The sequence below is a fragment of the Lissotriton helveticus genome, chromosome 12, assembly GCF_964261635.1.
Source record: "Lissotriton helveticus chromosome 12, aLisHel1.1, whole genome shotgun sequence".
In the NCBI taxonomy this organism is placed as follows: Eukaryota; Metazoa; Chordata; class Amphibia; order Caudata; family Salamandridae; genus Lissotriton; species Lissotriton helveticus.
The window spans coordinates 376,572,115-376,586,907 of NC_136073.1; the positions used below are offsets into that span (position 1 = coordinate 376,572,115).

Below are 14,793 nucleotides of genomic sequence, written 5' to 3' on the forward strand. Positions count from 1 at the left end.
CAGAGCCAACCAGACCGCCCCGCCATCCCACAGGAAACTGTTCAGGAGAGCATTCACTTGATGAAACCAGGACGGAGGAATGGGATAAGGGTAGTTTTGCAATCTGTATAATAAGCGCGGCAAGGACATAATTTTTAAAATCGCGGACCTGCCATACAGAGACTGGGGAAGATGGGAGCATACCGTCGACTCCTCCCGGACCACTGCTTTCATTTTTTAATGAACATTTTATTTTAAAAGCAAAGAATCATCAATCTTGCTTTCAAGCTTCTGCAAATATTTGCATCAAATCAGAGAGAATTATACATAACCTCATATTGCTAAACTTTAAAAACGCGTGTACACATTTTTATACTAGAACCACTGTCAGTAGTGCAGTCAGAGCTTACAAGATTTACTTAGTGTGCTCACCCCAATAATAAAGGCTTTCAATTAATGAACCATAAATACAAGTTTAAACAGCATTAACATATGGACAAAAATATTACCTTAACTGCAGACAGTGCCATTCCCTGATCCATAAAATGGTACTGCAGACTTGCAGCCAAAGGGTTTGTGCTGCAGGGGGTTGGGCCTACTTGTCCCAAGGACAAAATGCACATGACAACGTGTTACCTTTGACCCCAAACAACATGTTCTGGGTGTCGGGCTATAGAAATTCCACATCCCTGTGGACCGCTGCTGTGTAGTTTGGAAAGACGATTATTGAGGCATTGTTCACCTTGATCTTCTGCAGCTGGCGAGACTGGCGTAAAATGGTGTTGTGATCTCCATAGTACAACAGTCAAAACAGGAAAGGTCTAGGATTAGCAGTGGGTGGCGGCATTCATGTCGGAACCTGGTGAGCCCATGCCACTGAGAAGAAGGGTGTGAGAGTAGCATCAGGTAGGAGTGTACGGATTCAATTTTTGGTGTTATCCACAGAGTCCTGGCCCACCTCCCCCTCCAGTAGCCTCACCACCAGTATATCATTTCTGTGGGAGCAGCCCTCAGCATCTTCCACCCTGTGCTCCCATGTGTGAACCTGGTCTACAAGGGACTGTAGCAGAATAGTGTGGTCACGAGCTAGTGGCTGCCGTTCAGTCAGGGTGAGTTCGGCAATTCGCACTTTATCTGTGAGCTTCCGGTGGTCTGCATGTAGGAGATTGAAGTCTGCTGTGACTTTATCGATCCTGCCTTCCAGTGATGTGCACGTCAATTCGAGTGTGGCACCAATCTTCTCCACAACCTGCAGGACTGTATCCAGTTTGGCACCTAGTGACATGTCAGCGAGAGGCAACTCAGCCCCCAAGTGCATCTCGTGCGCCCACTCCAAAGACTACTCAGGGTGGGCCGCCACGGGTGGGCCGGCTAAGCGAAGGCGACCATGGCCAGATGTCGGGCGTTAGGCATCAGTGGGGCAGATGCTAGGCAAGGTTATGTGGAGGAACTAGAATGCTCAGCTAGTTTGCAGTGAATTATTGCAGTTTCGTAGTTCACTTTGCTGTTGAGTCAGTAATGAAAATCCTCAGCACCCCGTTACAGACTCACTGGCAAGGTTAGGGGGGGCAAGCAGCTCCGGAGTCGATCAGGACAGCAGCATTCCCCTGCTCGGCCATCCCCAATGGAGTCCCCTACGGGTACCGGCAGGGGTGCCCAGAGCTTAGAGGGGGGTGGGACAGTTTAGAGCATGCAAAAACATCTGGTAGTACGGTTTCTTATCTGTATGTAGGCAGTGCCGCCGCCGTCCCAGGCCATTTGCAAATCAGTCTTGACCCTGTTCCTTGTGGAAACAGCCGAGCCCGAACAGCCAAGCCAGGTCCTCCCTGGACCAGAAACAAGCATCCTGGGACCGGTTACAGGGCATCACCCTTCATCAGCCAGGCTAGCTTGAATCCAGTGGTGTAGTGAGCACGGGAGCAAACAAACAATGGATTTAGGCCCAGATCTCTGTACTGGGGTGAATGTATGACATTGTTCTGCATTCTGTCCATCAATTGTTCTTTTTGCATGAGTCTCTAGAAGGGGCATAGATTTGACAATACTCTGTTATGCTGTATCTGAGTTGCTATTCCGCTACTGGCTGAAGGATTAACACCTGTCTCCTTGCTATTCATATCTTTGGTAAGTAAAGTGTAAAAAGGTTGAAAATGATTTAATTGGAATGAAATTGTATGCTAAACCTTATAATCTTGCTATGCTTTTCCTCTGTTGTCTGTACGCATTAGCAGTGCTTAGATACAGACTCAATTAATGCAGTTTGTGCTATAAAAACAATTCACTAAATAACATCATCAAGGTGTGCAGACACAAACATCCAATCACGACCACTAGATGTAGTCCAGAGGGAAAGATCTAACCATGGCGCTAGGAAGCTTAACGTTTGACCTGGGCCTTTTCACTTTCTCAAAATATGCTGGTTGGGAATTCTGCATTAAAGATAGATCTGGGGCGGGATCCTCAACATGGTGGCAGTTCATTGAAGAGAGCAGTCTCTGAGCTTCACCATCATAACCACTCGAATCTCGGTTAAGTAGCCTGGCAAGATGTAAGCTATAGAAGCAGAAGACATGTTTTATATTTTTTTCCTTCCCCTCTTGAGATACATGGTGTGTCCTTGGGCAATCACTTTCTGAATCTATTCCTCTGCTTTTTTTGCAATAGGTAGTACTGAGAATGATACTAAACATTAGTAGTAACTGTAATAGGAAAACAAGACTGGAACTAAACAATCATTGGAGACAACGCCCGATCTCATAGTCCACTCTCTGAATTGCAGTTTGAAACAAGGGATCCTGCATTGCATTATTCAATCATGGGAAAATATTGTCCTTCAAATGCCATCTGCAATTATGTGAGAACTTTTAAACAAGCTCAATGGTCCTAAATGTGACTAAATGCAAGAAGATGAGTCTGCTGGACTCACTAGATGTTTTTCCCAGAAAGGGGTTATAGGAAACTAGGATCTGCTTTCGTGGTTACCCCCACTTGTTGCTGGTGTTATTGTGTTTTTGGACTTGTCTGACTGGGATCCTGCTAATCAGGACCCCAGATACTGTGCTTCTTCCCTAAATATGACAGTGGTAAGAACTTTGGTACCTTCTCAATTGGCTACTGGTGTACCCATGTAAGTCCCTGGTATATGGTACTAAGGTACCCAGGGAATGGGCACACCAGGGGTTTCCCATGGGCTGCAGCATGTATAAATGCCACCCATGAGAGACCACTCAAACAGTGACTAGAGGCCTGCCATTGAAGCCTTTGTAAGTTGGTGCCAATACCACTTACAACAGATATAAGTTTCCTTATATCTGAATTCACTGCACTTAAAACCTATAAGTCACCCTATGGCAGGCTCTTCAGTACTGAGGGCAGGATGCTTGGTTACAAGTGTGAGGGTGCACCCGGGTCTCCCATGAGCTGCAGCATGTATTATGCCACCCATGCGAAACCACTCAAACTGTGACTACAGGCTTGCCATTGCAGCCTGTGTAAGTTGGTGCCAGCACCACTTACAACAAGTATAAGTTTCCTTATATCTGAGGTCACTGCACTTAAAAGCTATAAGTTAACGTAAAGCAGGCCTTTCATTCCTGAAAGGCAGGGTGCTAGGTTATAAGAGTTGGGGTGCCCAGCATGAGCAGGACACCCCTCAGCAAACCCCAAAGTCAATTCTCTAGGCTTTTAAAGTGTGGTCAGTCATTTAATACATATAGAGAACATCAAGTCAAATAAGAGATGTCTAACTATATATCGGCTGCACCAAAACCGGTCATGTTTAGTATCAAACATGTTGGAATCCTATCCCAACACTGATTCCAGTGTTGGGTGTAGGATTACATGTACAAGGGGCTCTCCTAGGGTGCCCCTACTGCAATCCCAGTATCAGCCTTTCAAGGTCTAACAGCAAGTTAGTGCTGCTGCTGACTACAGACATGTTTCTGCCCTCCTGCTGCTAAACTGAGCTCCAGCAGAGGAAGGCAGAGCAATAGGTTTCCTGCCACGGGGTAGTGTGACCACCTCCCAGACAGCACTAAGTGTATTGGGCTGGGGTGGGGGCACTGTAGCACCACCAGGCTGCTTTGAAAGCCACATTTGGTGCCATCCTTGCATACTGCAGTTTGAGCCAGTTTGAGTACATGCATAAAGGTTTGCATTTAAAGAGAGATTGCTACCCCTGATGGGGTGTTGAAACGCTCTTTTGCGAGTAGCACGCTACTCCAGAAACCACAAAGGACATGTCAACAGTGGATGATTTATGACTTGTCATGCAGCGAAGTTTTAGGATCCTGTCAACATGATTTATGTACAGCAGAAATTATGTATGTATGACCTGTCAACCGTGATTTATGACCTGTCTCGTAATTATGATGTAGGATCCTGTCAGAGTGACTTGTGGCACTCAGAATGAGTTATGAAACTGTAATAATGTTTTTTCATCTTGACCACTGTGATTTATGAGCTCAATGATGTAAAGTAGAGTCCATGCATATAATAAAACCGTGGCCAAGTATTCCCATAGTCCCATAGAAGAATGTAAACACATGGCTGGTTTAGATTTATTCGGAAGTGTATATGTGAAATGTGTATTAATGGCAATGGGCCAAGTGCGGGGGTTATGGGAGGAAGAAATGGTAAGATGTCTTCTCCCGCACTCTCTGGTTGTTGATGATGATAATAGTGTGTACATCTTTTTTCAGGCTCTTCTCTATCGCTGCCTTTATTTACTTCTTTCTCTGGGCTATTTTTCGCCTTCCTCTAGTACTTTCTGCATCTGGCAGCAACGACACTGCCCTCACAGATGCTCAGAAAAGGTCGCCAATGAAGTACTCACAAACTGCGCAGAACTGCGCCTCGGAAACCCAAAAGGCATCTTGACGGGCGGCGAGTGACGCTGAACACTTCTAGCGGCACCGCAGCGAACACCGCACTCAGGAGAGCAACGACTTCAGCTGCTCGGCATCTTCCGATTCAAACGGACGCTTCCTTCACAACCGCAGCCCAACAAGGACGGCCCTCATTGGACCGCAGCTGCGGCTCCTCCCCGGGAACGCCCTGCGGTCCGGGCCTAGCAACTTCAAGTCTGCCGCCCCCGGAGGAGCTTGGTAGCTAGCTGGCAGCCGGAGCGGGAGAAGGCGCAGGTCTGCCCGGTTTCGCTTCTGGATTGTTTCCACTCTCTGCGGGTCCTACTCCGGCCGCCCTTTCTCTTAAGCTCCAGCAGCGGAGCCGGGACAATGACGCACCAGAGCGCCCATCTCAGGTGAGGGGAGGCACTGGTTTTACAAAACAGACACGTGCTTTTCTGTCTATAAAATAGATTAACGCAGCAAGACAGCTGTTGGGCAGCAGCACACATTCCAGTATATCCCGTGCCCTTAAAGTGAACTAAAATCTAAAAAGACGTTGTTTGTCGATCTTGCTGGACTCTAATAGTCCATGCACGTGCCGAGCCGTGACAGTGTTTGGCATGTAGGCAATGCATTCAACACCATATAAAAATATTGTAAAGAAAGACTCTTCAAAACAAATCAATCCGTCATTTCTAAAGCGCACTACATCATACCCCGCGAGGGTCTCAAGGCGCGCGGGGGGGGGGGTGCTACTGATCGAACAGCCATGTCTTCAGTATCCTCCTGAAGGTCAGCAGGTCTTGGGTCTGTCGTTGGCTCAGTGGGAGGGTGTTCCATGTCTTGACGGCGAGGTTGGAGAAGGATCTCCCACCGGTGGTTGTTCATCGGATGCGCAGGAGAGTGGCGAGTGAGAGGTCGGCGGAGTGTAGCTGGCGGTTGGGGATGTAGAAGGAGGGCCGTCTGTTGAGGTAGACTGGGCCGGTCTTGTGGAGTGCCTTGTGTGCCTGGGTGAGGAGCTTGAAGGATATCCTCTTTTTGACGGGGAGCCAGTGCAGGTTTCTCAGGTGGGGGGTGATGTGGCCGTGGCGTGGTACGTCGAGGATCAGTCGTGCGAGGCGTTTTGGATGTGTTGTAGTCGTTTGATGAGCTTGGTCGGGGCTCCAGCGTAGATGGCGTTTCCGTAGTCGAGTCTGCTGCTGACGAGGGCCTGGTTGACTGTCTTTCTTGTATCTGTCGGGATCCATCTGTAGACCTTGCGGAGCATACGGAGGGTGTTAAAGCAAGAGGAGGAGACGGCGGTGACTTGCTTGCTCATTGAGAGCTTTGAGTCGAGGATGATTCCCAGGTTGACTGCGTAGTCGGTGGGTGTCGGGGCTGCCCCAGTGCCGTCGGCCACCAGGGGTCGTCCCAGGCTGAAGGGTTGGAGCAGAGGATGAGGACCTCCTTCTTGTCCGAGTTCAGCTTCAGACGGCTGGTCTTGATCCAGTCGGCGACGGCCTTCATTCCTTCGTGGAGGTTGGCTTTGACGGTGATGGGGTCATTGGTGATGGAGAGGATCAGCTGAGTGTCGTCGGCGTAGGAGATTATGTTGTGGTCGAGCTACGTTTGCGAGCAGGGCCATGTAAATGTTGAACAGCGTCGGGCTGAGGGAGGATCCCTCGGGTACACCACAGATGATCTTGGAGGCTTTGGAACGGAATGGGTGAGGCGGACGCTCTGGGTTCTGCCAGAGAGGAAAGAACTGGTCCAATCCAGAGCCTTGTCTCGGATCCCTGCGGCGTGCACGTAGTGTGCGGTGGCAGACGGTGTTGAAGGCGGCAGAGAGGTCTAGGAGGATGAGTGCTGCGGTCTCGCCGTTGTCCAGCAGGGTCCTGATGTCATCGGTGGTGGCGATGAGGGCAGTCTCGGTGCTGTGATTGCTGCGGAACCGTGACTGGGAAGGGTCCAGGATTCTGTTTTCTTCGAGGTATCGGGTTAGCTATCTGTTGACGGTTTTCTCGATGACCTTGGCCGGGAAGGGGAGCAGAGAGATGGGACGGAAGTTCTTGAGGTCTCTTGGGTCTGCCTTAGGTTTTTTGAGTAGGGTGTTGGTCTCGGCGTGTTTCCAGATCTCTGGGAAGGTCGCGGTCTCGAGGGAGAGATTGATGACGTTGCGCAGGTGGGGTGCGATGGAGCTGCTTGCTCTGTTGAAGACGTGGTGCGGGAATGGGTCTGACGGAGAGCCGAAGTGGATCGTGCGCGTGGTATTGATGGTGTCATCGATGCTCACGCTGGCCCAGGCTAGCAGGGGATCGTGGGCGATGATGTGCGGAGGGTCTGTTGTGTTGCTGTCTGTTGGGGCTGTCTGTTTGTTGAAGCTGTCGTGGCTGTCTGCTATCTTGCGGTGAAAGAAGGTGGCGAGGGAGTCGCACAGGGCTTGCGACGGCGGGATGCCGTTGGTGTTGGAGCTGGGGTTGGAGAGTTCCTTCACCATGTTGAAGAGCTCCTTGTTATTGTGTGCGTTGTTGACGAGGCGGTCTTTGAAGGAGGTCCTCTTGGCCGCCCTGATGAGGTGGTGGTGGTTGCGGATGGCGTCCTTGTGTGCTGCGTGGCTCTTTTAAACATGCAGAAGCTTTTCAACTTAGTTTATAAGACTGTATCACTGCTGTGAGAGACATTTATTAAAACAGTTTTTAGACCTAAACTTAAAATATAAATGCTGCCCCAATCCCCATGGCAGCAATGCCATTAGTGAATTAAGCAGCAAGCCAGATATATGTACCCTTCACAGCTGTTAAGTTTTCACATTGCTTATGTGTGGCATTTTGGTGGTTTCAGCGTACTTATTTATGAGTGACGTTCTACTGCTAAATGGGTGACCTTAATAGTGTCACTTTTTCTCAAGTAAAACCAAGCAATGGGGCATGCAACAGAATGCCACTCCACCGTGGGACCACCCGCACTATTGACTAACCACCCCAGCAATGCGCTTGAGATAATCATGACTCTTGAGTCATATGATAACAAGGAACTACTATTTAATGTATCTTAGTGTTCGTGATGTTGAACTTAATGTAGTTGTGCTTTTTTTATGTTGCTAACATCATCACTCACCTGTTTATAGACATCCACATCAGTTGTTATGTTACATGTGTAGAAGTGCTTATTTATATACTACAAAAGTGACTATATGCTTTACTCTTTTGTTTTAAATGTCCACAGTACAGCGCTATGAAACCTGATCAGGGGAGTTGTGCTACCCAAGATTATAAATAAATAAATAGTTCAGCGTTTAGTGTTGGTGTTTTAAGTTCTGTCTCTGGGTCAGAAAGTTATTTCTCTAATTGACGCCCAGTTCCTTACGTCGCACGATCTTCACTATATTTCAGATTATGCACTTCTTTTCAGCACTGAAAACCATCTGCCTGGGCAACTTGTATAAACTAATGACACCTATTTGGGCAGGCACACAGATTACCGTTCGTTTATATGAGGTGAGTTTGTTCCTCTTCTCTCGCAACCTCAAATCCGCGTCCTGCAGCTCGGTCAAAGCATGTGACGGGACACGGTTGCTCAAAGCCAAAGGTTGTTAGAGGGCAGATATGTTCTGCAGCCCCATGGAGAGTCATAGCCCCACAAAGGCTATTACACAAAGTGGTACAAATGGAGAATCATCTTCATTTTATATTCCATTTTGTGTGCAGTATACAAGGTTACCCAGAGCCATTTTCCTGCTGGCCCGTATTCAGCTGCGCTGCCAAGTATTGGAAGGAAAGCTGCTCTCACCTCTGCTCCCCAGGGCTCTGGACTGCAGTGAGGCCGTTCATAGGGGTCAAGGCAATCCGCAACAACTGATAGCACCTAGAAAGTAAGGCCTGGGCGGTCGATTCTGTTCCGCTCTCGGAATTTGGGTAGCTCCGCGGAGAACGTGGAATCCTTCTTCTTTTTTTTTTTTTTTTTTTTTTTTTTTTTATAACCTTTTATTGTTTGAGTGAGAGTGTCAACACAGCTACATGCCTACAACCATTTTGTGGCCGGCAGCGCTCAAGGGTTTCGTATGCATCAAGCAGCAGAAATAGCAATCAGAACATGTTAACACAGCAAGCCGCCTACAACCTCTCCGGGCCGGCCGCGTTTTAACGTCCATCCATATGGCAAACAGCTGTGTGCATAATAGGACACATGCAAAGAAAAAATTGCGATGAACACAGAAACGTCTTGTAAATCCCAATCTTAAAACTTACAATCAGCAGATAATAGTCGGTACTTCTCAGCACATTTGACCACATCGTATGGTATACACAGACACAGTCAAGGCTAACGTGGAAGGATGAAAAAGGTATGTCTAGGAGCCCTGACAGTTTAGAACCATCCCACTGGAGTACACCAAAACATAAAAACCATCAGCCATACAGTGCTTGCAGGAGAGGGCACCCAACAAGCCCAGTGGCATGGGAATAATATGCAGTCATCTATGCATTGGTATGTGGGTGGCCGTCTGCCGCGGAGTGTGACGACAAATAAGACGTGAGTGGCGCCCATATATCTCTGGGCCGAGAACTGCTGGGCAGAAGTTCAGCATAAAGGGCGGACTGCTCTTGGCAATAAATCATATCTGTAAGCCAGTCCTTAAATTTAAGTGCCCTGCCCCTTCCCCACCTGCAGGCTATGCGGCGTTTAGCCATCAACAACGCAAGCGATATGTATCTGCGGTGCGTTATCGGAACTTGTTTGACATAGCTCAGCAAAGCGATCAAAGGTGTGGCCTCAATGTGCATATTGGTCATCTGGTTGAGAGCCGAGAAGACATGTCCCCAGTATTCGTGTATGGCTGGACAGTCCCAGGACAAATGTAAAAAGTCAGCCCGCGGTACATGACACCTATCGCATCTATCTGTATCACGTAGCTGGTGCCTGTGCATACTGGCTGGAGTGCAGTACAGCCTATGCAAGTATTTATAATGTATTATCTGAAGCCGGCTACTGGCAGACACAAGCTCAGTGTGCGAGCAGCAATACTTCCATTGCTCTTCCGTTATGGCTGCTCCTAGTTCTGCCTCCCATTTAGTTTGTGACGGTGAGTCTACTGCGGTGGGTCTGGTGTGTGTAATCCGATAACTGAGTGAGACCAGCCGTCTAGGTGAGAATTGCTGCAGCAGTGCTTGCAATGGGGGGAGCATTGGCGGTTCAGCGGGAAAGTCCACATGAAGTGCTCTCATGCCTTGCTTGAGTCGTATATACAAAAACCTGTCTAATGGAGTGCACTGTGTGTCCTAAAGCACACCATCCGAGTCACGGAATTTGCCATCAGTGTACAGGGTTCCCCACGTTGTGACAGACGCGCGCCGCTGTAGCTTGTGGAAGATGGCTTCTTGTAAAAGTGGCATGTCTGGATGGTAAACTAAAGGGAGCAATGGCGAATACAAAAAGGGGAGATCAGAGAGGCTCGTTAGCCGTTGCCATGCCGTGATCGTGGCGTTAACTGTGGTCTGTATGCGCTCTCGAGCATTCAGAGTCATATATACTGCCCCCTCTATCGGTATCGGGTGCAACAACCAATGTTCAGCCGCTAGCTGTGGCATGTATCTGGGCTGCAGCATCAAAAAATATATATAGTGTGCCTGAGCGCTAATGTAATAGAGCTCAAAATCAGGAACGCCGAACCCACCCGACGCATAAGGTCTAATGAGGACTGACCATTTCAATCTGGCTCGTTTGCCTCCCCACACCAACCTGCTCATTTCCGATCGGAGGGATGCAAAGAAATGCCTCCCAGGAGAGTACGGAATATTTAAAAACAAATAGAGTAGCTGGGGTAGAATTACCATCTTAATCAAGAATGCTCTCCCTGCCATAGAAAGCGGTAGCGTTATCCAGCGATCAACCCTATCAGTGATGCGAGACCGTGCCACTCCGTAGTTGAGTCCCATGAGTTCTTCCCTGTTCCTGGTGATCTTGATGCCCAAGTATCGCAATTCCTCCTCGCACCACTCCAATGGATGGTCCAAAGGAAAACGCGTCACCTCGTCGGTTAGTGGGAATAAACAGGACTTTCCCCAATTAATTTGAACTCCGGATAGATGACCAAAGGGTATGAAGTCCCTCAGAAGGGTATTCAAATTGTGCTGCGTATCTCGAACGTATAGGGTAATGTCACCAGAAAACATGGAGATTAGCATCTGTCTCATGTTGCATTGTAGGGCTAGAGCATTGTGGCACTGTCGTAGGTGCGTCGCCAACGGTTCCGTCGCGAGAGCAAACAAAATTGGGGACAATGGGCACCCCTAACGTGTGCCCCTGGTGATCAAAAATTTTCGGGACAGTTGTCCATTAATCAGCACCTTTGCTCCAGGCTGATGATATAAAAGACGGATCCAGGATAAAAATAAAGGGGGGAAGCCCGTGCGTTTCATTATTCCGAAAAGGTATGGCTACTCGAAAAGCTCAAAAGCTTTCGTTGCGTCCAGAAAAAACGCTGCTAAGGGTAATTCAGGGGCAACATTGTGCAGCAGTGTAAAGAGGGTCCTCAAGTTATGGGAAGTAGATCTACCAGGGACAAATCCGGATTGGTCCGGTAAGATCAGGTGTTCTAACAAAAGGCTTACTCGGTTAGCGATGAGTTTGGCTAAAATCTTAGCGTCACAGTTAAGGAGGGAAAGTGGCCGGTACGATCCACATAAGTGAGCAGGTTTATCTGGCTTTAACAATGAAATAATAAGCGCTTCCCTCATAGAGGCAGGGAGAGAACCCACGTCCAAGGATTCCTCATAGACTTCACGGAGGATGGGGGCCAACAAATCAATATAAGTTTTATAAAACTCAACGGGTATACCATCCATCCCTGTGGCCTTTCCTGATTGTAGGCCCATTATGGCCTCGCACATTTCGTCCAATTCAAAGGGCACACATACAAATTCCCGATGCACGTCACTTAGCCATCCAAGTGCCATGTCCCCCAGGTAGTCATCCAGGTCTAAGTTTTGGGAGCCAGAGGTTGTGTAAAGAGCTTCATAGTGGCTAGTGAAGCCACCAAGAATGCTCGCAGTATCACAGTGGCAGGTGCCGTCCCGCCCCTCTATCTCCAACACATAGTTAGAGTGCCGTGGATTTCGGATTACGTCCGCCAATGCTTTGCCAGGGCGCTCCCTCTCACCATAGCGGCGAGCCTGCCAGTGCTTGCCCCTGAAGCGCGTTTCTCTCTGTGCCTCTTCCATGTAATCATTAAGCGTGGACCTAAATTTCTCTTGTGTTTACCCATCCGGTGTGCGTGTCAGTGTAGCCTCCAGCATCTGCAGCTCGCGCTCTAATCTAGACAATGTGTTAAGAATATCTTTAAGGACCCCTGAACCCTTCGAGATGCAGAACCCTCTGATAGTAACCTTAAAGGCTTCCCAGATTGTTTCCACACTTTGAACCGATCCCTTATTACGCACAAAGAAGTCCTGCATTTCCTCACGCAGCTCCTCTTGGAAGACTGTCTGAGCGCATGCGCGTATTAAGGCGCCACGCGCTACGAGGCGGGCTGAAGTCGGCGTATGAAAAAGCAAGTCAAACAGGGGCGTGGTCCGAGTATGTCCTAGCCAAGTGACGTGACTGACATAGTACGGGGCCGAGACCCCTAGAGACAAGCCAAAAATCTAGTCGTGCCCAAGTGGCGGCATATGCCGTAAAATATGTACCTTCCCTGTCCGAGGGATGCATGTGTCTCCAAGCATCCAATAATTGGTTATCCACTATGATGTCGTTGAGTAAAAGGCTAGCCTTAGTACGATGATGTGGGCAGGATGCGATCTGTCCAGGGTTGGCGCATATGTGACATTGAAGTCGCCCCCCCATATAATGTGAGTGGACCCGATGTGTCGTACCGCCTCCCACAGGGAGGAGAAAAATTCCGGGGCATCCACATTCGGCCCATAGCAACACACTAGTGTAACCGATTCCAGGCCCAGGCGTCCCCAGATCATGCAATATCATCCCTGATCATCACTAGACGACCCCACCAAGTGAAAGGGGACTTGTTTCTTGATTAATATTGCAGTTCCCCTAGCATAAGTGGAATAGGAGGAGACAACGCTATGCGCGGCCCATCGGGACGCAAAGGTGGCGGGCTTCAGAGGGGAGAAGTGCGTTTCCTGCAGCAACGCTATGTGGGTATGGTGCCTGTCTAGGTGTGCCAATACCTGCCTTTTCTTCCTGGGGTCTCCGAGCCCCCTGACATTCCACGTGAGAACGTTTAACTGTGTGCCTGTGTTGTTAGCCATGAATCGCTAAGGTAAGTGTAGGAGATAATAAAGTGTGCAGTGTGGAATTTGTACCGATCAATCTGAGACATATCAAACATTTTCGTGTGTCAAAATCACTCATGTACATTCGAACACAAACTTTTGAAAGTCCCATCCCCCCCCACGTTCCCCCCCTCCCACTGAAGCAACCCCAACTCGCCAGTATAAGACAACCCTCCCTACCTGCTCTATCAAACCAAAACAAAGAAAAGTCCCGGCCATCTCTAGCGGTAAAGTATTTGGGGGGGGGACACCCTGTGGGGGCCATCTAGGCGGCAACACAAACCACCCCTTGCCCTCGGAGCCTGTGCAGAAGACACTACAACTCCAATGAGCATATGAGGGTCCCGGCGAGTTATCTACTAGCAACCCAGAGGGATCCCCATCTATGCTAGCATACAGTTCCCTCGGAGCCTGTGCAGAAGACACTACAACTCCAATGAGCATATGAGGGTCCCGGCGAGTTATCTACTAGCAACCCAGAGGGATCCCCATCTATGCTAGCATACAGTTCAATCGGCGTATGTCCCAATCTGAATCGACTGCACTTACAGGAACCAGTGTTCAAGTTAGGCCAAGCACAGTTCAGGGCACCTTACTGTTCATCTGCATCCGCACCCTCCATCGGTGATCGCCGTCCCTCGTCTTCCCCCTCTGCGGGGCGAGTTGCTTGCCGAAGGTGTTTAAGAAATTTGTCTACCTGTTGCGGTTTTGTAAAGAATCGTTGTCGACCCTGATGAGTGACTCGTAGCCGTGCCGGGTAAAGGAGAGCATAGTCGATTTGGGCTTTTCGCAGTTTCGCCTTGACGTCAACAAATTTCCGCCGTTCTTTTTGAACCAGGGGCGTGAAGTCTGGAAACATAGTGAAGGAGTTACCCTCATAAGACAGCGACTGCTTGCCGCGGGCGGCCAGCAGCGCAACGTCACGGTCCCTGTAGTTCAAAAGTCTGGCCATTATAGGCCTCGTGGCAGTACCCGGCTTGGGTCTAGGACCCAGCGACCTGTGCGCACGTTCAACAATGAACTGGGAGGAGAAACCCTCAGAGCCCACCGCGGCCAGCAAAAGTTTCTCGACGTAATCTTCCATGCGACCGGTATTTGTGGATTCCGGAATGCCCATAATACGTATGTTGTTTCGTCGACTTCTCGCTTCCAAATCCTCGTTCTTGGAAGCTATGACGCGGAGCAGATTATCCATCCGAGAAAGCTGTGAGGTGTGCCTGGCCACCACATCGTCCGAATGCGATATACGCCGCTCCGCTTCCGTAATGCGCTCTTCGTGGACATCCATTTGGTGGACAATAGCGTCTATGCGGGAGGACATCCTGTCGACCTTGTCCGCTATGGTTGCAAACCCCTGGCGCACCTCTCGTAGAATGTCCTGGATCTCCGGGGGTTGTTCTGCCGCGGTACCAGCTGGTTCATTAGTGCTCAAGTGGGCAGGTGGGTCCTGCTCCGTCCGGGTGTGCCACCTGGGAGCGTCGAAAGTGATCTTGGGCTGCCTCGCATCGGTCTTGCCCATGATGGTGTCCAGTCAAGCCCAGTGAGCAGTCCTAAACAGAAACGGAGACTGCCTCCACAAGGGGGGGGGTGGGTAAGGCACGGGGACTCCCAGTGTCAGAGCAGTTCCTTCAGTGCCCGAGAAGTTCCTTTGTAGCGATACCCCCTGGCGACAGCCGATGAGTGGACCCGCAGCACGCCGC

The 14,793-nt window shown here is 49.4% G+C and overlaps 2 protein-coding genes across 5 annotated transcripts in view; one reads left to right on the forward strand and one right to left on the reverse strand.

Moving 5' to 3' along the window:
• The window catches only part of CEP89 (centrosomal protein 89), a 1,224,823-nt gene extending 1,219,872 nt beyond the window's left edge, over positions 1-4,951 (reverse strand). For both annotated transcript variants that reach the window (XM_078670561.1, XM_078670562.1), the window contains exon 1: positions 4,814-4,951. In XM_078670561.1, coding sequence (XP_078526687.1) covers positions 4,814-4,852 — 39 coding nt within the window. In that variant the 5' untranslated portion in view covers positions 4,853-4,951. The remainder of the gene's footprint in view (positions 1-4,813) is intronic.
• An 18-nt stretch (positions 4,952-4,969) lies between these two features.
• The window catches only part of FAAP24 (FA core complex associated protein 24), a 146,992-nt gene continuing 137,168 nt past the window's right edge, over positions 4,970-14,793 (forward strand). For 2 of the 3 annotated variants that reach the window (XM_078670563.1, XM_078670569.1), the window contains exon 1: positions 5,101-5,239. The gene's annotated coding sequence lies outside the window, so the exon portion shown is untranslated. Of the gene's footprint in view, positions 5,240-14,793 lie in introns of all 3 variants that reach the window. The other variant, XM_078670565.1, reaches the window with a different exon arrangement.